The following is a 25702-nucleotide window of genomic DNA, read 5'->3' as shown; positions in this document are numbered from 1 at the left end:
GAGAGAGTTAGCTCCTTCGATTACAAAAGGGTTTGGATGTATTTACCACCAAAGGACAGCTGTAGTTGCACTGCAGTGGAGCAGCAGAGCCATTCAGCTGTGTGATTTACACTGTGCATATAGCCCTTCATACACTGCAGCATCTGCGAGTATTAACAGCTCTCCCCAGAAGCAAGAAAACCATGGAAGTGAAACTCATTACAGCCTTGCTATATGTACACCAAAGCTACTTTACGGATACTGATAGAGAAAATGTTTTTCAGACTGCCTCTCAGTTCTTGTTTACGATTTTATTTCTATAAATCTTCAGGCTTTACTTGGTCCATTAATTGTAAAAGGTCTTTGAGAGCTGTTCATGAATTATGATCATAATCCTGGAAACGCCACAGTAGGGTGTGTGCACAGACCTTGTGAATCAGGTAAAATCTCCCCATGTGGGCAGGCACCCTGCTCAGAGACCACAATTAAGTGGGGATCAACTGTCGAGCAATTTTCGTTTCCAAGGAAAAAACATGTATACAAATTACTGACTCTGGTACCACATATAATAAAGGCTTTCCTGAAATACTGAAACAGCGAAGTTGTCATTGACAAACTGTTTAACAGCACCTATGTTTCCCCACAGCCCGGCATTCAGAAGCTCGGCAGCTGACCCGACAGGATGGCTGCACCTTTTCCCCCCCCTCTGGGAGGAAGGATCTGGGTTCAGCTTTTATTCGGCTCCCTGATGGCCCCATGTGCTAATACTGCTGTCACGTCCTGGGGAGAGAGAGAAGACTAATTACTGACTGCACTCGCTTCCTGCCAGTCCCCCTCTGAGAGCCATACACTGTTAATTAGACGACAATACCAACGAGAGCTGCACTGTGGATGAGGCCGACCTTTACCTCATGTAAATAGCATTAAAAATCAAAATACATTTTTAATTCCTCATTGCCATTATTCCATCTGTATTTCATAACATCCTTCTTTACAGAGTTTTTCCCTTTTTAACCATCCAAGTAAAGTGAATAAAAAAATCACTTTCTATTTAAGGGACACGCTAAATAAAAACACAATTTTAATCTGGCTGGGTGAGCAGAGATTTTAACTGTAGGCCAGTTTTACACCTTTCTGTCTTACAGATTTTAAAATGATGCATTCTGATTTAGTGATTCCCTCTGGCCAACACATTAGATATCTGTCTGATATTTTAAATATGATTTTTAGCCACAGACTTTCTGTGAAACTGCACTCAGGCTCTGGAATAAAAGCTAATTGCAGCATACTGACATGCTCACAATGAGATCACCGTAAGCACAAACACAGTAATGCCACCATTTTACTTTAGGTTGCTAGAGCGCTAATGTTTGCTAGTAAGCACTACACCTAAAGCATAAATGATGCTGATGGAATATTTTGGGTGGGTGAGGATAATACTGGGTGAATAAATATCAGGACCAAAGAAAAATCAAAGCACCAAATCAAATTTCCTGCAGACATTTATATTTTACCTATTATCGCAACTGCCACCTATCTGTGGTCCACTATCACCAAATTTAGGAGGATGAATCCAGTGAGACATTTCTGCATTTTATAGTGTTGCGTTCCTTTAGGAGGCAAACCCATGTTGTGCATTTTGTGAAATACGAGCTCTAGCTCCATCTTGCTGTTAACAGGTGATAAAAAAAAGCAGCCTTTAGGAACATAATGGTGAAATTAAGTGGGGGGAAAAGCTGGATTTTTGTTTGGGGTCCACTTTGTGATTATCTTGAGGCTACAAATGGATTCAGTGTTTTATTGATGTGATTATTTTAAGTGTTATTGCTGGACCTTTAACCAGATGTTTGGAGGTTAAATGCCTCCCCCAAAGGCAATAAGAAGTGTTCTTTCATAAAACAACAGCAATTCTGCCTCTAATTAATAGGTCTAATTAAACCGAGTGTTAACGTGGCATCAGGCATGTCTCTCCTGTTTGTGTAGCAGAAAACAGGACAGTGACAGTAGTGAAGAAATACATTTATTCAGTTTGACTTTTGGTTAATTAAAATTTTCTGTCATCTAAAATTTTAGATTTGGTTTAATTAGAAACTGGCAATCAAAAGCCTCTTCAGCTTTCACTTGAGTTCTTTAAATGAACTGATTTACACAACAGGCATTAATCCTTCAAAAAAAAGGTACACTCAATCTCAACGCTAACATAAAGGATGCTAAGACTTGCTGCTGTGCTGAGTAAAGCAAAGCTTAGTGTGACTTCATCCTGAGAATCAAAAAGATAAACAGTACCAAAGGCTCAGTGCTCCGTTTAATGATATACTCTTTGGTAATCTTTGATAATTCCTCAAGTTAAATAGTCAGATAATCTGGTAAATATGTTTTAGAAAGGATTAAATTATGTCTAAGCCTCATTGGGAAGGGCAGCAACGCTGGCAAGAGCCGGGATGATCCTCTCGTACACGCTGATGCCTTTCAGGAAGACTTGCTCGTTCAGATACTCGTTGTGATCATGCAGCAGGATCGGCGTCCGGTTCATTGGAGAAAAGCCAATCGCAGGGATGCCCACCTAGATCATTAAACAAACATTATTTAAAACACAAGAACTGATTTCTCCCAGTAATGTCAATAAAAGAAAAACCTCAAATGACTCTCAGAAGAAAATTTCCTCTATTTACAAACTCAAGTCAGTTCTTAAACTCACCGCACGGATGAAACGGCTATCTGTGGCAGCAGGAAAGATCTCCTTCTTCAAAGTCATATTCCTAGAGTGGAGATGATCATATGAGACGTGGCTGTTGATTACACAGTATGCTCCTGTTTTTAGCTGAAACTATATGGATAAGATGTTTTTAAACGTGTGCAAAAAGTGTCACTGCCTATATTGGAAATGCTTGCAAAGCATAAGTAAAAACTCATATATATGTAAATCTCCCTGAATAACATATTAAATGAAAAAGAAAATTCTAGTGTTTCACAGCTCCACAAGTATCTGTGACAAACCTTTCCAAGCACAAGGAGCAAATTGTGAGAGTTGTGTGAACATTTGCAGCTAATGTGTGAAGACTCATAGAGCGGATATTTAAAAAAAAAGAAGGAGAAGAAAAGAAAAAAAAAGTTATGTAAGCAGATTACAAGGATATAAAATTCAGTTTTGCCATAAACTAATACAGCAGATCATTTTTATTTAAAATCTTAAATTATTAATTGTTCAACAGTAAGATGAACACATACTATTTGAAGAATCACCAGAGTTAGCAGCTGCAGATGAAGCCAAAACAAAGGTTTAAGCTGTGACCACTACACAACACTGCACACCTATCAGCCAAAACACTGACACGGGGAAGTAAAAAACACTGATCATCTGGTTACAATGACGATTCAAGACTCTTTATTGTCATTATGCAAGCATAACAAAATTAAAGCAATACTCCCTCACATGGAGAAAAGAAGACTTAACATAAATATACTGAGACAATAAAAATACAAAATGCAATACTTTAACAGCCCACAATAAATGTTGGACCCTTGTGGAGATAAAATCACTCAAACACTGCTGCAGCCTTTAGCCCACCATAGTATAAGCACTGCATGTCAGCAGCGGTCGCTTTTTTGTACTGGTTTTCATCTTTGCTTTGTGCAGTCAGCTTTGTATTCTACTAAGACAAAGATCTTACAGATGTGTGCCGTCATTTGTGTTGGGGTGTGGGGTTGTAGCCTCAGGTTTATATTGTTAAATAGTGATGTAGTAATCTGATGGCATCTTAATGTGACAGATGCAAATCAGAGTAGAATTGTGGCTAAATGTCGTCACTTTCACAGACTCGTGAAAACAGCAGCGTTATGTATTCCAGGTTTGAAAAAGGATTTAGTCCACTCACATTTCTTTGCAGGAAGCACTGAAGGCATTCCACCATGGATCACTCTCATCTGTGGATGTGATATTCTGGTTCATGTGTTTCTACAACAGATACCAGCTGATTTAGACCATCTGACCATCAGAACAAACCAACAGCAGTCTTAGAGTTGAGAGCAAGCACACTGACCTGAGCAAAATCATAGGTGACATCTTCTCCTGCTTCCTTACACCACTGCTTGATCTGTCTCTCAAACTCCTGGTACAGTGGTAATTTAAAAGTCAATGTGGAGTACTATGACACTTGCAGCCATGTGCATAATTGTACGAAGGAGTTACACAAACACATAAATGGTAAATGGTAAATGGCCTGCATTTGTATAGCGGTTTTCTAGTCCATAGGACCCCAAAGCGCTTTACACTACATTCAGTCATTCACCCATTCACACACACATTCACACACTGGCGATGGCAAGCTACATTGTAGCCACAGCTGCCCTGGGGCGCACTGACAGAGGCGAGGCTGCCGGACACAGGCGCCACCGGGCCCTCTGACCACCACCACATAAACCACTTACGCACCTGTAGATTTACTGTAGGTGGTATTCTTAGGTCAAAGCTGACGTCCATTTCAGCCGGGATGACATTGTAGGCCACGCCCCCTTTGACCATAGTCATATTTACTGTGGTGACGTCACCAAGTGTAAAACACTCACTGGTATTTAGCCTGAGGAGAGAGAAGGTAATAATGCAAAACAGACCAAAATGCAACTTTGAATCAAACACAACTGCATTTTATAAAAGTTTATATTTTATTTAATGGTCTCTTCCCAATTATCTATGGGACACAAAGACAACTGATGAGCAGTATTTGACAATTAATACATTATTGCTTCCATTTCTGTAGTTTTTTAATGGTTACAGTGAATTTAGAGGTAATGTGCCAGAAGACACCTTTTTAAAATATTTTCCTTTAGTTATGTTGAATCGTTCATGAGAGACTGAACAATTGAATTTCCACAACCCAATTATGTCATACATTTCTAGGCATCCAAAAGTGTAAATATTTATCTAATGTCCTGAATACTGTGTGAAAAAAAAAAAACAGAAAAAAGTTTTTAAATAAATAAATATAGGCTACTCACATTTATGACATGTAAAGATAAATTAGAAGTTCTTAATGTCTACACAGTTCATTAAAGCATGCTGCTATGGGACAAATTAGCTGCAAATAGACCTACAAGCAAATTAACCCATCGTCTGTACAATTGAAATTGATTTACACACTTTTGTGAGCAGGTTTTGGGATAACCTATCACCTCAAACTAACTCCAAAGAGATCTATTATAGAGGAAATCTAGGACCTGCTTACACTACCAAAGTGTAAATTTCCTCACCTGTGTTTTTCCTTCTCTCTGAAGTCCAGGAAGGAGTTCATGACATGGCGCTATAAGAAAGTGAAAAGATAAGTGTTGTTACTGACACTTTCCTTTAGTCCTGTTTTCAACCGCTTTATTAACCAGTAACATTGTACAGATAAGTACCAGCTTCTCAGCTGCTGTATTCTCCACAAACCGAGACCCATGACCTGGACTGCCTGGGCAATGGACAGTAATCCCTGAAAGCAGAGGTAATCCTGCTTGATTCAAGACACGTTTTATCATCTAACCAGTAATTCAAAACTAATTTAAGTTGAGGTTTCAATTTCTGTGTATTTTGTACTTACACCAGGGGTTCCTTTCCCCATAAAACACAGTGAACGCATCAGTGGGATTGGCCAAACCTGCAGAGTATGCAGAAAAAACTCAAATACACTTTGATCCATCCATTTTTCTCCACTCATCCAATTCAGGAACAAGGATGGGAACGGAAGCCCATCCCAGCTGCCACAGGGCAAGAGGCAGGGTACACCCCCAGAGACAGAAAATCATGCACTCTCATATTGACACTTGCAAGTCACTAGTTAATTTAGTATCACAATGAATCTAACCTCATGCACAAGAACATGGAAACTCCAGTTCAAGATGTACTGACTCCCATTTCTGAGCAGACATAACCAAACACTGGAATCTCTTGATGTTTGGATGTCAAATTTAAACCCAGTGAAGACATTTATGAAGGCATATGAGGCAAAAGTCTAACATCTTCACTATTTTTAGTCGAAAAATATTTCAGGAAGTGTTCTTATCTGTATTGAAACCTAAAACTTTCTAGATTATCATGAAAAAAAAAAGAGATTAAAAACTATTACATTTTTTTTTACTTTGTAAACTGTGTCTATTTTTTTTAATTACTGTGGTTTTATAACAAAGGGAATTAACAATCATTTGAAGCACATTTGTCAGCCAGCATCACTGGCTGGCCACTTTTCTATCTAGCAGTCGCTGTTAATCAGCTTGCTGTTGCATTCTCTCTTATTGTGTTTACGTCTGATCAAACCAAACACTGGCTCTGTTATAAACTCAGCCATGCAGGCAAGTTTGTTTTTATCTTTGGCATGAATAATGTAAAAAAAAAAAAAAAAGCAATTTACATATATAACCTGAAATTTTCAGACCTGCATTTACTCATTTTTTTAAAGGTCTCAGTGAAAAAGTCAAGAAGTTCAGAACTTTTTGAACTGATGTTACTGACACCAATTAAAAAGTAAAATCACACAACAACACAACGAAGTTACAATCCCGACTTAATGGTCTCACCCATCCTAAGAGAGAGAAAAACAGGAAGCCCAGTTAGTGCTGATCACAAAGAAAAAACACCCATATAAACACTTCCAAACCTCCCAGAGTAACACTTCTCCTTTCTCCAGAAAGTGTGTAAGGTTGAGGCTGAATCAGTTCGGGAAGATAAGGGAAGGTCTGAACACAGAGTATAACATAAAAGAATATGGACAGAAAATTACTAATATATGTGAAAGAAAAATAAGTAAATGCCAAATTTGATTTATAATTTATACATTTGAATTATAATCTTCCCCCATTAAAAAAAAACTTATTAAAAATAATGTAGTGGGTTTCAGGATTAAACCACTCTTCTATATGACATCAAAGAGAAAAGATAAAATCAAATGTTTGAAAAAGAAAGAAAATAAGGGAAAGGCTAGTAAAGACCGCCAACAACAAAGACATTCTCTAAATCCTTTTATTTCACTACAGCATGATCAATTCTCAAATTTAAATGTGTAGGTTTTTATTGTTAGTCTCTTCCCTTCATTAGCTTAGTTTTACTAGGTGCTCTTGTTATGGATACCTGCAGTTTTATCTTGTTTCAAAAGTAAAAGGATTTTCTGTGGAAATAATTCAAACTAAATAAATAACAAGTATTTTTAACTCACTCATACACTTTGGCATGTTCAATATTTTGATTTTGATTCATTTACTTTTGAAAAAGAATACAAAGGCTGCTTTATCTTTAACTGTATCTCTTTATTTTTTTTACCTTCATCAAGGGCAAAGCCGATGTTTAACTTGTGAAACTCTGGCTGCTTCACAAATGTCTCCATCCCCTTGTAGCCTCCAACTTCCTCATCTAAAAAAATAAGTAAATAAATAAGTGACTACAACCTAACAAGACTCGGAGAACAAACTTCATCCTTATTACTTGGATTCAATGATTATGGCTGATTAGACATCTGCTCGGGACGAAGCTGGGAGGAGCAATGCTGGCAACAATGTAAACTCCCAGGAGCCAGTGCCTCCGCTCCACGCTGGCACAGTGCAGAAATGTTGCTGAAAGGGGTGCTGTTTCAGTTTAATTTATTCAGACTTGAATCAAAGCCTTTGTGTGGAAAGCAGACAATAAATACCGTACAACATGTACAAACAGATGCAGGAAACAAAGCGTACTTGGACGCACATATTTAACATGTCTGTACTGGATAAATGTGAATAGACAAAGTCCTGCTGTTAAAGTTTACATCTCCACAACCTAGGAGATAATGTTTAACACACTGTGTGTTTTCCTACCCATCTACACTGTTAACAGACCCCCTAATAAGAGTCTACTTAATATGCATTTCCTGTTTTTATGATATCTTGAGGTGTCTCTGGCAGAGTGACAGGTCAGAGTTAATCTTAGATTGAGCACATGTGTTTGGCTGACCAAAGGTAAAACTCATCTCCTTTGTGTTTAATGAGTACAAGACTACAGTTTGTGATCAGTCTTTATCCCTGTTAAAGAATTACTGAAGCTGCATCATAAGCAGTTAACAACAACAGGAGAATGAGGATGGTATCAGTCACACACTGTATGTGTTTTTACTGTCCTAGCATTACTAATTAAGGAGTAATCAGTCACAGTAAGTAAAAATACCCATGAGCCTGTATTAACAATATGTAAAGACATTACAAACAATTTAAAAACAGAATGGAGAGGCATATTAAAATCTTACCAGGAACAAACATGAGATGGAGAGTGCGTGTCGGTTTCCATCCCCTCGCCTTCAGCCTCCTGACTGCCTGGATGTACCTACACAGAACAAAGTGAACGCAGCAGATATATGACAGGAACAAGGACGAGAGTGTGAACTGACAGTATGCAGGCTGAGTGAGCGGGTGTTAAATCGGGTGTTTCTCATAGAAACATAAATACAAGAGAGCATCACAACAACACTAGAGCACAAATCCTGTTTAATAAAGCAAGTTATCAAGGCAGGTTATACCCACTGTATAGTTACACATTTCATGTCCTGTGATCCACGGGCATAAATGTTGCCCTCTGCATCTTTGAAAGCACTGAAAGCATCGTACTTCCAATGTTCCTGGAGAAAAGATTGATATCAAATCTGTTTTTTTCAGGTCTGTTACAGGTGATAACAGGATTGTAGCGCCATACAGTGAGACCGATGTCATACCTGATAAACAGGTACAACATCTGTGTGGGAATTCAGCAAGATGGACTTCAAGGTGGGATTCGTTCCCTCCCATGTCATGATGGATATGACTCTACCTGGAAAAACCTAAAAGGAGCAGGGACAGGAAAAGGATCTTTTTATTATTAATGTTATGTCCACTGTATCATGTAAACAACTGCTCTCTGAATGTAGCCATCAATGTCACACACCTCGATCTTCTTCAAGGGTAGCTCAAGCTCCTCCGCTATTCTGTCAAGGAACCTAAGAGCAGCATCTATGAAAGAATAAACAAACAACAAGACATCGCACTCAAGCATTAATAATTGAGTGAAAATTCTCAGTCACAGCTCCTGCTGCTGGACTTTGACAAGCCTTCTCCTGTCATCATTGCATTTTCAGCCACTCTTAGATGTGCATGTGAAAAGCAGTCTAGCTAGCCAGTCACACTCTCTCACTTTTTCTATGATTATTAACTCTCTCAGAGCAACTGGAACACAAACCCTGTTTAACATGGTTGCTGTTAAACAGGGTGAAATATATTTCCAACAAGGATCTAACTGCACGGGACGCATTTCACAACCGTAAACAGGGTCGTAATGCCTCCAAATAGTTGTTTGGAAAATGATCCATCCCCAGGGTCACATGTTTTTTGCCTCATGGCTGTTGCTTTTATTTTTTCTACTCCTGAGACTCAGCACAAGGTGTAACCACTGAACTGAAAACTTTACATAACAGCTCAGCGTTTAAGAACATCTGTTACATGCATAACTGTGAGCATTTAATGTTTAACTGACACAGATAAGAAGTGAACTTTGATTACTTTTTCTCTTTGAAGAAAGACAATGATGCCACTGATACGAAAAAATCCATGTTACAGTTTCTCAAAGGAAGCACAGATACTGTTTACAATACATTTATTATTATACTATATAAAGAAACAGCATTTGTCGAACATAATCTTAAAGGAAAACCACAGAGAAACAAGACATGAAAAAGATCATTAGTCAAGCAGCGGTTTGGGGTCTATTAAAGACAAATGCATCCCAAAATTCAATTGCGCCATATCGCTAAAGGTCACGAACTGAGCTCATGTAATAAAAGTCTCTCACCATAGTCGGGCTCTGGGTGCACAGTTCTGAGCCGGAGGTAGTCTCTAAAAAGAGACACGGAGGGGTCTTCACCCTCAGGAAAGCTCTGTCCGCCTCCAACACCTGGACCGTCTTTGTCAGGCAGCATGGTTCGACTTATCCTCTGCCTGAGGACATAGGAGGCAACACACGGCATGTCACAGTGATAACACGCCAGGTTCATGTGGCAAATATCTGTTCTTTATCTGGCACAGACATGACGCTAAATCCGTTTATCACTGTCTCCCTTTTACCGCTGCCATGACCTTACCTGCTTAAAACACCTCAGCTCGGGTCCTGATAAAAGCTAGCTAGCCTCAAGCGAGTTGACTTATTGTCCCTGTCTTTTGGCACAGGCTCCAGCAGCGGAGATTACAGGACGGCAAAGAGCGCAGTGTTATTTACTCCACCTTATTTTAATACTTATTATTACTTGTTATTACTCACCCTCTCCAGCCACGCAAGCTCCTACGACCCAGGTAACCAGGTTTGTGACAGTGTGTGGCGTGTGTGTTACTGTGTATCAGCTGACATGCTGCTGGCTTCCTGCCCTTCAAAATAAAAGTCTACTAGCTGTGGTAACTACAATGAATTTGCATTTTCTGCCTTTCTGTTTCACACATTTGAAAGACACATTTTAATGCTATCGCCCCGTACTGACACGCTTTCAGGTTTTCCGATCGTGGCTCAAGAGTTGGCAGTTCGTCTTGTAATCGGAAGGTTGCAAGACCTTCCGAACGCCAGGTTCGAGCCCCGGCGTCCTTGGGCAAGACACTTCACCCGTTGCCTACTGGTGGTGGTCAGAGGGCCCGGTGGTGCCAGTGTCCGGCAGCCTCGCCTCTGTCAGTGCGCCCCAGGGTGGCTGTGGCTACAATGTAGCTTGTCATCACCAGTGTGTGAATGGGTGGATGACTGAATGTAGTGTAAAGCGCTTTGGGGTCCATAGTGACTAAATAAAAGCGCTATACAAATACAGGCCATTTACTATTACCATTCTTTTCCCTTTAGGGGTCGCTACAGCCGATCATATTCTTCCATCCCGCCCAAATTCGAGCATCCTCCTCTGTCACATCAGCCCTGCATGTCCTCCTTCACTGCATGCATGGATCATCTCCATGGTCTTCCCTTTTTTCTCCCGCCTGGCAGCTCCATCTTCATAATCTTATGTCCAGTTTACCCACTATCCCTCCTCTGCACATGTCCAAACCATCTCAACGTTTATCTCCAAAGCACTCATGAGCTTTCTCTGATATAAAGGCTTGATTTAAGTAAATTTATTTATTTTACTAATTTACTTATTGAGAGGTTTCTTCCCATATAATTTCCTTTGCATTGTTTTATATCTTGTATGCTTTGAATGTATGTATTACATTTTTAAAATTAAAATACAAATTTAATACCAGACACTTCAGTTGGCATATACATATGTGGATTTATGTGCACATGCAGTCTGTGCATGTGCACACATGAATAATTTTGTTCCTTAAATAAATGGCATTGTTTCACTGCTGACTGATATCCTGCTCAGTATCTTTTGCTCCCTGCTTTTAAATCAGATGTCACTCTCAACATGCCAGAAAGGACCAGAAACTCAAGTTGAAACTAGAACTTAAATTGTGAAAGCAGGCTGATTGGTGAGCTACCAGACAGTTACTCATTTAATCGTCTCCATCCTGGTCTGCCACCAGCTCGACCTCCTGTCTTTTTGTCAGTATCAGTCTCCAAATCATACATCATAGCAGGTCTCACTACCATCTTGTAAATCTTCTCTTGCATCTATTTTTTTGTTGCTCATCTCCACCCACTCCACCCTGCCTGCACTCTCTATTTCACCCCTCTTTTGCACTGTCCATTACTTTGAATGACCAACTAACCAGAGGTATTTCTTGCAGCTCATTCACCTGCACTACCTGTGAGATCTATGCGACTTCACCATTCCACCTGCCTCCCTTTCGTTCATTAATTTTATTTTAATTTGGGGCCTGGATAAAAAAAAAAGTACAAAAAATATATACAAGTCACAAATTATATACAGAAAACTTCTACAAAGAAAGTCATATAAATACATCAAGGTTAAGCTTAAGGTTTGTTCCTTCTTAACATGGCAGCATGCTGAATGAAATACACAAAGCACAGATTTTTTTGCCTTTATTTTAAGCAGTGCACGTATTTTCCTTTTTCCATGATTGTCCAAACTCATTGAAAATATATTACATACAACTTCAATATTATATAATACAAGAGTTGGTTTTTAAATTATTTTTACATTGTTAACACTTTCTTTTACTGTTTTTTAAACTCCATTACTTTGAGCATCAAGTGTGTTTGCTTTTGTTTAGCACAGCTTGTGTTTAATGGGAGCCAGAATGGTTACCAGATATTTATAGAAATGCTGTTTGTTAAATGTGAAACTAACAGAAGCTTTCAAATACAGGTGGAAGCAACATTTGCTTATTTACAGTAACCTACATGTCACCCACAAAAATGGTAACAGTCACTCAAACCACATTAAATATTTTTTACATGCAACAGGCGATGAGAAAAACAAGAATCAAAACTCACCACTATACAAGTCTCTGTTTTTTTGTTTTTTTAACAAGATAAGCTGAATTACTCTTGTATTTTTAGGCGGCAAAGGAACTGAAAAATAATGCATTTGTGACATCTGAAATACTACATTGTTAAATGTAAAATTTTAAACACTATTTTCCAAACCACAGAGTGTTGACCTGTCCAGGGCGGACACCCCACCTCATCCCCTATAACAGCTATTCCCTTGTCAAAGTTTTTTTTTCTCTACAAGAAATAAGAATTCTGCTGATTTACGTCACTACAGTCAACCACTGATTGGCCGAAAAAAACATCTTCCTGTCTTTTCCTAATCACTATTTCTTGACTTCAGTGGAAAAAGCCATGAAGTAAAAGAAAGATGTGGGGGAGGGCTCGACTGCGTTTACGTTAGACTAATCAATAATGTTACAGCAGGTGCTGCTGACGAGCACCTGCTGTGAAACTTTAATGTTTCATGTAGGCTTCCTGTGCCTACACTAAAATTGGATAATGATAATCCTAAAGGCTAAACCTTAGATTTACTTTGATCATCATTTTTAATATAGTTCATGTCTTTCTTCATATATATTTTTTAAATAAATCTAAATTCTTTACAGAGAGAAACAACATAAAAGCTAATTTAGTTACAGCAGCCTAGAGTTCATACGTCGCCTGTAGGTTTATCATAGCCTGTCACTGATGGTTTAAAACATATCAGCAGGTTATGGCATAACATGGAACCTACTGGAGCTGGATTGAAATGGAACCATTTACCTGCATGATTTTTCAGTTATAATTTCATGAAAAATTGGATGGTGTGTCGCTTTGAACTGTGGGTTGGCTTTACCTACTGCCCTTTCACAAAGCATGGTCCAGTGTATCCTATGCTAAAGGAGTTAAAAAAGGAAGCACTGAAGCACTTTCTTTAGTATGTAGAGATTTCAATCAGCTCCTATTATACTTCCAGGTCACTACATTCAAAGAAAAAATGACTATTCCATCCTAGCCCAGGTATTCTGCCACTCATTTCAGTTTGCTGAGGAATTCAATCAATCCTTGGTGAAATTCTCTGGTTTTGTCAATATAGCAGGCATGGCGCGCTCCTTCCAGCTTCAGCACGAAGTGATTTGGGAGTTGTATGAGGTTCTTGTGGGACTGGGCACCCAGATTTGTGTCCTGTGCTCCAAACACAATCAGAGTGGGAGTCTGAAAAGGACACAGGACTAAGAAGTCAAAGAGGAAGACACCCATCCTACAACATACATACATACATACATACATATATATATATATATATATATATATATATATATATATACATATATATATATAAAAAAAATCGCTAGCCCGACGCCCCGGAGCTAACTTCTTATCTGGTGCGCGTCTATAATACAGTAAGTATTTATAGTCATTGTATTCAGAGATCGCATCATTATTTGTGCCTCTCTCACCTGAATATTTTGGTACTGCTGTGCAGAGTAACTCCGGGTCCCAACTGGTGCTATAGGGATAAAACCGTGTAGCTGAGCACTGTTCTTCATGAGAAAGGGGAGGGAGTAATGTCCACTCATCGATGGGCTCAAAAGCACAGCTGCCCTCACCCCCAAAGACTCCATGAACCTTGAAAGGAGATCCACTCGACTTTGGTCAGTCTTCAGAGACTCCGAGTCTGGTGATTTTCCATATCCTTAAAATATATATAAAAGAAGGGGGATATAATTTAAATAAACTTAAATAGATAACACTACAACACTACGCTACATATATTAAAGTTAATTTACACCTAGTGCAAGAAACTCTCACAGGTTTAAGCTGAAATTTTTTTTTTAAGTATTTAAAGTTATTCTTCGAGTAATTCTTCGAGCATGCGTAGCACCATCTTGTGAGAGTACAGAATGTGACATCACTGGGTTGGTTGGTTATTGCTAATCGACTGACATTAGTTTGTGTCCGCTAACTAGTGAGAGAACTGATAACAAGGTGGAAAACAAGGGGAAAAAAACTAAAACGTAGTCTAAGGAATCCCTTTTGTGCTGCCCCTGGCTGATAAATGAGTTTTATGTTAATAATAAAATACACAAAAAAAAATAAAAAAATAAAAGATATACTGTTGTCATTCACTCTCTGTCTCTTAAGCAATAACCGGTTATTCATTGCTGGCTAGCTGGACTGAAATGGGAAAACTGAGACGTTAGCCGTAATGTTCGGTATTGTAGAGTAGTTTATTATTGAGGACTGTGTGCAGGAGAGCCTGTTGGAGTGAGGTGTGCTGGTGGTTCACCGAACCAACAAGCTCAAGTTTTTCTTTACTTTTCCTCATGGTGTCAGGTATACATGTATATATTAAAGTCTGGTTTGTATCAGGGGTTAGGTCTTTTCTTTTTCAAACCACATCTAAAACACTTTACAAGATAACTGGTTACAAAAATAAATAAACCTCCAGGTTAGCCTCCTTCATTTACATTTGTGCTCTTCCTCACTTCTCGTATGAAATAACTCACTCAGTGAGATAATGTTTTCAAACTAAAGAGTTTCCACAGCAGTTTTCCGAGAGAACTTCTAAACGCAAAAATCTGAATCAGCTTTAATACATGTCCATTGTAAACAAAGCAATCATTTAGGAATGTGTGCAGAGTGGGATTTTAAAGTGTTTTCCAGCATTCCCTTTTGTCGTTTTAGGTGTTTCTAGTTAATCTGGTTGCTCAGACCGCTTCTCAGTTCACCTTGATTTGGAGCAGAGTTGGAAACTACATGCAAACATCAAATTTCAAGTAAGGCTTGTCCTGCTTACATCAACCCACATTTAAGCCCTTTTCCGAAAGGATGCTGTACTTAATCACAAAGTGAGTACCAACAATCCATATAACATACGTAATCATACATCAGTGCTCATATATCGGCTAGCATAAGTATGATAAACTAGACTGAAGTGAGCTTCAAGGTCTGCGATCATACAATGCAGGTAAAAATATTTTTAACCACAAGAGTGCGCTATTAACTCATGAAACCGGAGCTTGCTAAACCAACTGCACTATTGAATAACTACAAAAATGTGCATGAGAAAACTGCTGTAGCCTACTTTTTACTTTAAATGTATGCTGTCAGTCGACTCATCTCATAAACTCAATACATTAATAAAACTTACTGACTCAATTCTCATTGTGAATATAATTTTGTTTTCATATAACTGAGGAACGGCCAATAGTGTGCAAACTTTGTTTTATTGTTTTACTGTATAATTAAACTTAAGTAATTATTTTGTAACTAATATACTGTGTCCGATAGCAAATACTTGTAATAAGCAAGATGATCATCACTAGTGACACATGAAATTTCCCCTTGTGGGACTAATAAAGGTATATCAAATAAAGGTATATCAAATTCTTAGTGCTTGTGACGTTTGATTCAACTTAAGTTCTACCTGGTAGGTCCATCGCCAAGGCCTGATATCCATTAGTTGCCAGCAGGGCCATGGTACCAAGTTCTTCCCAGGTTTTGGATGTGAAGGCCTGACCATGCAATAAGACAATTTGCAGCCTGCACAAACACATAACTGTGTTAACCGGGATTTTAGAGCAGACACAAACCAATCCTGTGATAATCACCATCGCCATCTGGTTTATTAACTAATTTTGTAAATTGGTTTGATATTAATTAAAACTGGAATGCATGCTATGTCCTCAGATAAGCTCACCTTGGCAGTATCTGCCGTCCAGCTCCATCCACTGGTAAAGCTTCTCGGAAGAACAGCGGGGGGTCTCCAGGCAGCTGTCCGGTGCGAATAGACACATTGATAGTTGGAAGTGGAAGAGGAGGGGTGGCCATTAGCCCCATTTTTTGAGCTTCCAGGGATGGCTCCATGCTGCCCTGGCGAATGGATGGCAGCAGAAGGTAGAGCAGTAACGTGGCCAACAATACCAGGCCCAGAACAACGAGACGATTGCGCAAGAAATTCATTTCCTGAAGATGAAAGATCTAGAGAAAGCGGTAAACAGTAAATTGTTTGAAAGCCCTTCATATTATTCCGGTTCACACAATAGTGCTATTCGTCTGGCACTGTATAAATGGATGAAAGGACTAGTACCCAGACCTGTGGTTTTACCTGCACAATGTGGTTACAAATTGCAAACTTCACCTGTATTGTTAAAGTATTTACTGTCACATTGCTGATAAACACAGCTGATTTTCATCTTCACATATAATAAATAGAGCTGACTGGTAACATTTTTAATGTAAAGCTACCAAAAAAGTGTTTGTTGCTTGGCAGTTCTTCACTTAATTAGGTGGACATTAACATTTAGAAGTGAATTGGTTTTCCTTAAAAGATTGAAGGTGAGATCCTTTGGAAACAATCATCTAAATGCAAGCTGAGACAGACTGCAAATGAATAATCCTTGCACACCCCGCATGAGACACTGTTCACTCTAAAGGTGCTTAATAAATGTCAATTGGACAAAAATGTTTGGGGACGGGTGGATTTGCAAGGTAACAGAATGAACAAACAAACCTAGATACAGCCAGGATTAGTGACTCCAATTGTTTGGTGCTGCAGTGCAAAACAGTAAGACGACCAATATAATCGAGCCAAATGAAAATGACAGCTAGCACCAGCTAATTGTATTGCTCCGGTACTAGCTAAACCCGCACAATGGGACGCAGCGGGAGGCGACCTGCATTATGCAGCAACATACCGACACAGAGGAGGTAATTAAACACGTTCAGTGGCGGAGGGGCGAGGCTTTCTTCTCTATCGTCATCGTCCTCGGCGTTGCTGGTTGCCAGTGATGGGAAATGTTGCTGAAAGGCTTCGGTTCGCTGCTCGTTTGGATGGCTAATTTAGCTTTTCAAAGTGAGAGGAGAAATTGTACTTAAACACAGATGCACATCTTTATTCTTCTAACAAAGTAAAACCAATTACCCGGTCAATGAACGAGTGGTTGCCGATAAACTCAAAGTAGACGAGATATTAACCAACAGACGAGAAAGACAGTAGCGCAAACACATTCTAAAGAATTTTTGTCCGATATAAATTAAATCTACCACGATTTTAAACCGACTTTTTCTCGTCGGAGCACTTTAAGAGCTGCACACAACACTAATCTCAACGGCACTTCCCGTTGAAAGTTTCTTTCCCGAAAGCGAAGATGTGAATTATTTTTGTTTTTTAAAGGTTTTGGATACTTGGTTTACTTTTAGAAAATGAACCTAACAAAGCTTGCAGAAATAAAAATTAAATAAAACAAAATAATAATAAATGTAAAGTGTAACTGAGCGCTCAAAAGAATGTTAAGCTCTAAAGTAAAATGCAGTACACGCCATTTATCCCAGACGCTGTATAAAACCTACAACCTATAACAAGATAGACTGGCATATAAGTACAGTATTTTTTCCAATAAAATAAAACACAATATGACAAAACAAATATCTCAAGTAAAATTTTTACAATAATATTTTTTTAATATTAAATAAGTAAAAAAATAAAATAAATACTGACTATAATATATTAGGATGATGTTATAAGGTAAAACATCTCAAGATAATTAAAGTAAAAATAAAACAGGATAAAAACATAGCAAAAAAATAAAATAGAAAAAAAATAGCATTATAAAATTGAAAAAAGAAAAAGATGAAGCCATAAACCAAAGTCATTTCTCTGAAATCTAATTCAAATGTCTACCTGGACACCCCCAAACTCAAGACCATACTTTTAGTACTATGTCACATCAAACTTAACTCTTTAAATCTTTATGACATTTTTTATGTACTTGAACCGCAAGTCAATTGTGATAGGCTGTCCTAAAAAAAGGTATTTCATGCACAACCAGAACTTGTCATTTCTGTTAAAAAATATTCCATACTAAGAATTCACTTGTGTTCTTATATGAATTAAAGCACAGTGGTGGAGGGGTGTTGATTTGGGTTTGTTTTGGTGCCACAGGACCTGACTATAATAAACGGCATTAATCCAAACATTGAGTCAACCATGAACCTCAATCTGATTGAAATGCTGTTGTGAGACCTTAAGAGTGCTGCCCGTAAATGAAGGTATGAACTGAAGCAACCATGTAAAGAAAAGTTTCCCAAAATTCCTCAATGATGTGACAAACTGTTAAAGTCACACAGAACACAGAAAATGCTTACTTCAAGTGACTGCTGCTAAAGGTAGCTCTAAAAGCTCTTTTTCATATGACTTTGCGCTCAGAATCTCCCTGACAAAGCAGAACCTCCTTTCTGCTAAGAGTAAGGAAATAACAGACAAAGAAATCATATATAAAGACATTTTAATAATGTAATTCTCTAATGCAAAAGACAAATATGAAATTTTTAAATACAGAACACTTTGATTTTGTTAATTTGCTTTGAAACAATAACCAGTACATTTCAGTTACATTATTTATATCTTAATATTGAACATAATTACTGATCACAGAATCACAAAATCTGCTTTAAATAGTTAAAAACGTTCTTCTTGTTCTCGTTCTAGTCAAGTTTTACCGTGCAAGATCTTTATTTTTGTGCTTTTTGCATACTATTTGAAATAATATGTTGAGAAACATTTGCTGTAGAAGAATATCATGTTTATTATTTAAAAAAAAAAAAAAGACTTAAATTTTTTTGGATACTTCTTAAAAAAATAAGATGAAAGCTGATGGAGAGAGATAACAACCATCGAGGCAACCCTTTGCTTTTCAGCAAGATTCACAGTGAAACAGAGTATTTCCAATGTGACACATTACACGCGAAAAGCCACTATAGCACTGTCATGCACTGACAGTATTCACTCAGTTTTGTCCCTCACGACATGTAATGACACCCAGTCCAACTCTGCATGAAAGTAAAGTGCAGAACTTGAAGACCTATGCAATATAAGTACATATAACATCACGATTCAACACCAGCTGTGCAATTCTGAGACTACCGTGTTTGTGAAAAACCACCTGCTGGCTTCTTTCATAACTCATTTTAGCTACTGAAACTAGTACCTACTGTATAAAACATGCAACTGCTCAGCTATATTGGGAACAAACAATTCTGAACTTGTACCTACAGTAATTGCTGTTCACACAGTATCACCGGCAAGATCCTTGACACAACATTTTTTTTCAGTCGGCTAATATTCAGTTAGACAGTTGCAAACAATTTCAAAGCAATCCTATACATTTGGTTATGAATGGAGCGAACATATAGCCTATTCCAGTACATCAGACACAAGCTGAAATCAGCTATAATCAGTTATATTGAACTTTTAGCTGCTCCCTGCTTTCAGGGGTCGCCACAGCCGTTAGCTCCACATGTTTGACTTGGTAGATTTTTTATACCGGATGCCCTTCCTGATGAAACGCTAAAGCGATCCGTTTTGTCTTCCCAGGATCAAACTGGGGGCTATTTGGCTTGTTGGGCAAATGTGTAAACTACAGTCAGTTATAGTGTCAAGTTGTGTTTAAATTGCCAGTCTGATATATTTCCTAATGTTTTATGACCTGTTTTCACAGTGATATCCATTTAAGTTGATGGATACCTTGTAACGTGTATGTATTTGCTCTGCACTGTTCGGTTATAATAAAATTGTTAGCCATGATGGAGTTTATATCAATATAAAGCAAGGACATAAAGACTGCAACTGCAAAAGAGAGCTGGTTTCAGCCCTGTTAAGGCACAATATTGAACTGAAAACAAGCAGGTCCATCCTTGATGTTTCTCTAAGCAAAAAAATACAAAAGAGATTTAAGACTGGCTTGTATTTCATTAATAAGACACTTAAGAGCTTGATATTCATACTATATAATACTATTGTAATGTAGTGTCTGTTTTGCCATGAGGCACCAATAACCTGTAAATATGTGTGCGTCTGTTCCCTTTTATCCACTTTTTCTACTTTAAGCCATGTGTTGTTGTTCTGATGTTAAACCAATCATAAAAAAAGCTTTCAAAAATAGATATCTTTGGCTTCTCTTCACTATGGAGACAGTAAAACATTTACACTAAGGTCCTGTAAAGCTACTCAACATCCATTTATCTGGTGATTACTTTGAGAAAAGACTGATTTTAGGCATGATTTTCTACAAGGTAATCTTGGTGGTAGGACATTCATTTCAGCCCATTGTTATAATGATGGATTGCATTTATATAGCGCTTTTCTAGGCACCCAAAGTGCTTTACAATTCCACTATTCATTCACTCTAATGTTCACACACTGGTGGATGCAAGCTACAGCTGCCCTGGGGCAGACTGACAGCAAGTTGTTGCTGCAACTTGCTACCCACAGATATTTATGTTCCATCAGTCTGCATGCCAGGACAAAAACAGCTTGGGGAGGTCTCAGATTACTTGGTATTGTCAATGCATCAATATAATTTCCATATTTATGCATAAAAGTCTAAACTGTCCACTTCTAGGCTCGCTGAAACAGAAAATAGTTAGTCTCTGTTTCCTCAATGTAGAAGAGTAAGGAGTCCGAGCGGAAGTAAAAGGCAAAGAGGCCAAGTCCCTAATACAGAGGAGGCTCTATTGGGCTCTTTTTCTTTCAAAGTACAGTCATCACCCCTGTACCCACTGTAGCACTGGCACTGGAAGTGCTTGTGGAAAAAAGTCTTCTCAGTTTGGCTGAGCATTCCTGTAACCTTGAGCTGGCCACTCTGACTAGTTATCTTGTGTGTTGAAGGGCTGAGATGCAGATATATATCGCTGTCCAATATTCTGCGAAAACAGCGGCCGCTGAAATTACATAGCACATGACTGCAGTGCTCTGCTGCTGTGGACACATTGAGCAGGTACCGACCCAGCGGTCCCTTAAGATAATCATTTAGGGTTGAGCAGTTGGCCTGGAAGACAAAAAAGAAACGTTAACTTGACTTGCCACTAATCACCAAGCAGTTCAGCATCAAAGAAGCATAGAAAATACTGTTCTTACACTGCTGCTTGCATGAGAGGTGTCGCCCCAGAAGATTACACCTGCAGCTCCAAGTGCAACACTCTCACCAATTGTGGAGACCAAATCTGTCTAAAAACAAAAACAGTTCAGGGCTGTTCAGTGAAATCATACAGTAACCTGTGTTTTAGTAGGACAGTCAAATATACACACATTTTATATCCAGTACTAATGTCTAGTTGCCAGTTGAATGAGATTTCCTAACACCTGTATATGGAAGGTGTAAGTGACTATAAATACTGATTTAATTTTATAATAACTCCACCAAAGAATAAAAATTGAGAACCTGAAGATGATTGTGGTGAAGGACAACAAATTGGTGTGTCTCCGTCAGAAACAGATGGTATAGTTTTATTTTTTAAAAAGTATATTTATGTTCATCAAATTTAGGCTAATGTTGGCTTTGTTTGCTTGTGTGTTGTTGCATAATGTAAATATAATAATAATAATGATGATCTAAATTAAATCACACTTGTATTGATCAAAGTGTAATCGTCTTGTATAAAATTCTGTTCTAGCCAACTAACCTCAGTTAGGAGAGTCGTTTGACTGATATAGGTAGGTCGGGTGTAAACATAAACAGGACGTGCTAATCCATCCCCAACAGATGCCAGGCGCATTGCCTCCTTCACCCTGTTCCGGACAAAAAGGCGCCCTTGGCTCGTTGAGCGTAGCACAGGTTCCATGTATACTGACGGGAAAAGTGCTGTACATTCCATCCACAACCAGTTGAGATGATTATTGCGGTCCACCTCCACTGAAGGACAGTGGCCTGTGTAGTTTTGCAGACCATTCTTGTTGTAGTCATGGTTGTAACAATCTGGAAACAGGTAGAAGCCCCACAGCTGATTGGGCCTCATATTCTTGGCCAGTTTCAAAGTCTCCTGCATGAATCTTTGAGCCGATAGCTCAAATTCTTGTTCTGCAACTTTCTCCACTTGTTTTGAGGTCCATGTAGGGTTCTTTTTGGCTATCATTGCATAGGATTTATTTCGATAGATAAGTTTAGCATCCCAATTTCTGACCCATATAGGACGCCACTCCTCCCAGTCAATAACAGCCAAACCTTTTGCCCCTGGCACTTTTATGTATTTTTTAAGGCCTTCGGGCATCTTTTTTGAGTGCTCAGTGAGGCTGACAAGCTGTGGAAGGCCTCCATTCACCGCACTGCCATCATGCTTATAATAGGGATACAACCCAAGACGTTCCTTATAGAAGATTGTAAGGTTTTGCCCCACAAAGCCCTCATTGGGGGTCGCTACAATGTCAAACTGGCTCAAAGATAAGGTTACTCTATGTCGTGGTTCACACTCCTGTGTTGGGGCATTCCAGGCAAGAAGAACTGGCTTCTGGGTATATAATGGCCTTCTTGTCTGCTTTATTTCTGCAGAACAAAAGGCTGTCCACGATGTAAACACAGTCAGAAGCAACCAGGGCAGCTGGCCAGTTGTGGTGAAGAAAGGGTGAAATGCAGCCTCCATGGTTACAGCTCACCCTTCACCCCTCTTTGTCTGTAAAAGACAAAGCAGTTTTGTTAAATTCAGCCAAAACCTAAACGAAATAGTTCAAATCTATTTATAATCTATTATCTATATATTTAGATATATAGATATGGAAATCGTTCGCAAGCAAAGCTCGCTTGCTTTGCTCACGAAGGTTTCTGTGAGCTATTACTACATTATTACCTCATTACTCATTTGTATTTTCAAATAATACCAAATAAAGTCATACAAAAAAACTTCCTCTATTCTTCAGGAAGGAAATTAAAACTACTTTTAATTACTTTGAAAATAGTTGTGGGAAGCTAGCTAAATAGGCTACTGGTAAACATGTAATGTTAAAATATATATATACACACATATATATACTTTATATAAATACATTACCGAACGTTACCTCGCCGTTAGCTCAAAGTTTCATTGAAACGGACTACCGTGCTAAGTTAGCTAACGGCTGTCTTCTTCGTGTCCATTCTAACCTGTTCCGCTGAAGCCGAGAAGTTAAGTTTATTCCATTCATGTAATCGTCGGGTAAGTTATTTTCCACTGCCCTGCCATGTGAGGAATAACCTCACTTTTTTCTATGCATATCGATGACTACTAATTAATCAATTCTCCCAGACCATGGCAGGAGTGGTGAGTTGAGCAACAACAGTTCATTGCATTTACTTCCTGAGTAGGGGGGTGTTCAGTTATTGAAAGACGTATTTTATCCGCGTTTTCCCGTTTATCTTCCCAACAGTGTTCCCATCATTTCACATTACTTTACAGAATAAAAATATTTCACCATGATCACAGCTTCATATGGCTTGAATTTGAGGGTAAATGTACATAGCAGTAAAACCTACCCCCCTCCTCGTGAATTAATATCAAGTTAGCCTGTTCTTCGAGTTCTGCCCTGAAGGAAGTTTCACTGATAAAAGCGAATCTTAGATTAAAATCTAGTGTTTTGCTCCTGATTTAGATCTGATTATCACCCTAACCTGAATGGATGAACTGCAGCACTCGGAAGTGGAATGGAAAGGTTATTTTGCTTCCTTTTGTTTAAACAAGAGCTTAATAAATGCAAACTAAAAAATATTAACTATACGTAAGTTTTTGCTTAAAAAAGTCTAGTATCCATGATATAGTGTATTTAAATCGATATGCACTATAGATGATTGATGCATTTTCATCAACTAGCTTAAATGACCTGCAGATCACACTAAACTTTGGAAATGGTGACCTCTCAGGTTTATAGGCTTAGTTTGTCACTTTTACAGTGAGGTTGATTTGAATTGTTAGGCAGTGTAGAGCGAGAAAAACTCTCATGTCTCATCTCATGTGCCCCTGCATTAAAATAAAATTGATAGCATCAGTTATACATCTCAAGATATTTTTTAAACATTTTTTTAAACACTAAAAAGTGCTATGCCACTGCTGTGAATACCTTCAATTTCTTTTTAAAACTGTCATTTTTTAAAAGAGTAGTAATTATGTGTCTTACCAGCAGTCTTTTCTTTTACTTTATAATCTCCAAATGAAAGTGGATCAATCAAGCTGTCCACTTGTTAAAAATAAATACAGCTCAGTCCTTGTGCTCTGTGCCAAGAGTCTAGAAAGTTCTCCTAAGAGATCTGTCTAACAGAGGATACAAAAACAGTTGTTCATTGCTATTTAAATGTCAAGGAAACCCCACCTCTTAACCACTAAGTTGCACACGCAAGTACAAACCCCTCACTTTATATTCTTACCTGGTCTTAATTTTAAAGCGTGGTAGTTAATATAGGAAGCTACTTTCATCACTAAAACTCAGTGGTGTGACTTTACTTCTCAAACAGGATTTTTGCCTGCTGGGTCTTACATGAATCAAGTGTAAATTTTACATGGGTAGGCCACATTCACACAAACTCATTGGGTTTTGCAAAACAATACATAATCCAGTGCGAGGATCCTAATATATGTTGTCAGGATCATGGTAAGTAATATCACAGTAATTTAATACTTACTGTGACACTTGGAGACACACAGGCTGCTCCCTTTCAGCTAATTAAATCAGATTACTGTAAGTGGTGGGTTCCTGCTAGGCTGCATCTGAACATAGTTTTCAGTCTCCTCTGTGAGAAACAGGAGTCTGAGACCTCTTTCTCAAAAAAAATGTATGCAATCTATATGTGTCCTCCTGAGCTGTCAAGAAGACAGCCTGAGCTTTTTGTTTGCAGTGATTTGACCAACATACAACACTGACTTTCTTCAAAGTGACCGGCATTGCAGCTTCCACTTTTTATAGCAACAAAGGAGATTAACTCATGTCTTTGCAGATATTATCTTTGTGTCGCTAAAAATGTTCTTCTATCTTAAATATGAGATTAACATCAACTTAGTACTGAAATAGTACTATAAACAGCAGGAGTCCCGTTTTCAACCTACGCCCATACTTCAGGAAGCAGAATGCTGAGTGAGACAGAAAGGATTGTACTCAAAATTGTAGAAGGGGAGTCAGATGTATAAGTATCAGGGGAGGAGGTGGAGAAGGGCCAGACGCTAGAGCATGAAGGTGAGAGCTCAGAGAAAGACAGCAGCTTTCGAGGAGCCTGAGCAGGAACAAAGTGACAGCACCCACCATCCATTATGAATACAAATAAACATTTAGTCTAGAGCTCTAAGATTTTTTAGCATTGCAATATGTAGAAGTGAAAATTAGAGCCTTTTTAGTTTAACACACACACACACACACACACACGCATAAATTCTGTTTAAAATCAGCTAAAACGGTAATTTCTTAAACTGTTTATTCTGTTGATTTGTTTATTTAATATGTGTCCAGTAAACTCTACCTCTCCTTTATCAGTCAGAAGACTAAAGATAAAACTGTAATTTTTGAAATAATATGTTTGTTTATGTATTAGGGAGGCACCCCATTAGCATCGTTCTAAA

The 25702-nt window shown here is 38.4% G+C and overlaps 3 protein-coding genes across 8 annotated transcripts; all 3 read right to left on the bottom strand.

Annotated features, from left to right (window-relative positions):
- Nucleotides 1-1983: 1983 nt before the first annotated feature.
- On the bottom strand, nt 1984-10377 carry LOC101471948 (aminoacylase-1A). The gene is made up of 15 exons (XM_004548514.4): nt 10256-10377; nt 9791-9936; nt 8891-8955; nt 8682-8786; nt 8494-8588; nt 8220-8296; nt 7268-7357; nt 5556-5612; nt 5374-5447; nt 5227-5276; nt 4412-4556; nt 4020-4088; nt 3855-3934; nt 2678-2738; nt 1984-2542 (listed from the first exon to the last, which is right to left on the bottom strand). Exons 2-15 carry the CDS (start codon nt 9915-9917, stop codon nt 2378-2380), a joined length of 1260 nt encoding a protein of 419 aa, XP_004548571.1. The 5' UTR covers nt 9918-9936; nt 10256-10377; the 3' UTR covers nt 1984-2377.
- Nucleotides 10378-11941: 1564 nt separating this feature from the next.
- Nucleotides 11942-17436, bottom strand: abhd14a (abhydrolase domain containing 14A). 3 transcript variants are annotated; one of them, XM_004548512.4, is made up of 6 exons: nt 17277-17436; nt 17050-17198; nt 16053-16333; nt 15780-15895; nt 13810-14045; nt 11942-13564 (listed from the first exon to the last, which is right to left on the bottom strand). In XM_004548512.4, exons 3-6 carry the CDS (start codon nt 16313-16315, stop codon nt 13382-13384), a joined length of 798 nt encoding a protein of 265 aa, XP_004548569.1. In that variant the 5' UTR covers nt 16316-16333; nt 17050-17198; nt 17277-17436; the 3' UTR covers nt 11942-13381. The 3 variants fall into 3 exon arrangements, with proteins under 3 accessions (XP_004548569.1, XP_004548568.1, XP_076740179.1); XM_004548511.4 differs by having other exon boundaries at nt 17050-17436; XM_076884064.1 differs by lacking the exons at nt 17050-17198; nt 17277-17436 and adding an exon at nt 16866-17020.
- Nucleotides 17437-18622: 1186 nt separating this feature from the next.
- On the bottom strand, nt 18623-24443 carry hyal2b (hyaluronidase 2b). Of its 4 annotated transcripts, none has more exons than XM_004548510.6 (4): nt 24273-24443; nt 21815-22798; nt 21270-21359; nt 18623-21180 (listed from the first exon to the last, which is right to left on the bottom strand). In XM_004548510.6, exons 2-4 carry the CDS (start codon nt 22766-22768, stop codon nt 20791-20793), a joined length of 1434 nt encoding a protein of 477 aa, XP_004548567.1. In that variant the 5' UTR covers nt 22769-22798; nt 24273-24443; the 3' UTR covers nt 18623-20790. The 4 variants fall into 4 exon arrangements, with proteins under 4 accessions (XP_004548567.1, XP_004548565.1, XP_004548566.1 ...); XM_004548508.5 differs by lacking the exon at nt 24273-24443 and adding an exon at nt 23174-23960; XM_004548509.5 differs by lacking the exon at nt 24273-24443 and adding an exon at nt 23266-23960.
- Between the last annotated feature and the right edge of the window lie 1259 nt (nt 24444-25702).

The sequence above is a fragment of the Maylandia zebra genome, linkage group LG5 (genome assembly GCF_041146795.1).
Source record: "Maylandia zebra isolate NMK-2024a linkage group LG5, Mzebra_GT3a, whole genome shotgun sequence".
Classification (NCBI taxonomy): domain Eukaryota; kingdom Metazoa; phylum Chordata; class Actinopteri; order Cichliformes; family Cichlidae; genus Maylandia; species Maylandia zebra.
Note: the sequence above shows the minus strand (reverse complement) of the source record. Positions and strands in the feature narration are given on the sequence as shown.

Coding starts and splice junctions, on each gene's coding strand:
- LOC101471948 (XM_004548514.4), bottom strand. CDS start 9,917: ATGCTGCCTGACAAAGACGGTCCAGGTGTTGGAGGCGGACAGAGCTTT. Junction 7,358..8,219: donor CCATCTCATGTTTGTTCCTG/GTAAGATTTTAA, acceptor TTATTTTTTTAG/ATGAGGAAGTTGGAGGCTAC. Junction 2,543..2,677: donor ATAGCCGTTTCATCCGTGCG/GTGAGTTTAAGA, acceptor TTAATGATCTAG/GTGGGCATCCCTGCGATTGG.
- abhd14a (XM_004548511.4), bottom strand. CDS start 16,315: ATGAATTTCTTGCGCAATCGTCTCGTTGTTCTGGGCCTGGTATTGTTG. Junction 15,896..16,052: donor GGACGGCAGATACTGCCAAG/GTGAGCTTATCT, acceptor GTGTTTGTGCAG/GCTGCAAATTGTCTTATTGC. Junction 13,565..13,809: donor AGCAGTACCAAAATATTCAG/GTGAGAGAGGCA, acceptor TGTCCTTTTCAG/ACTCCCACTCTGATTGTGTT.
- hyal2b (XM_004548510.6), bottom strand. CDS start 22,768: ATGGAGGCTGCATTTCACCCTTTCTTCACCACAACTGGCCAGCTGCCC. Junction 21,360..21,814: donor AAACGACTCTCCTAACTGAG/GTTAGTTGGCTA, acceptor TTTTGTTTTTAG/ACAGATTTGGTCTCCACAAT. Junction 21,181..21,269: donor CCTCTCATGCAAGCAGCAGT/GTAAGAACAGTA, acceptor TTTGTCTTCCAG/GCCAACTGCTCAACCCTAAA.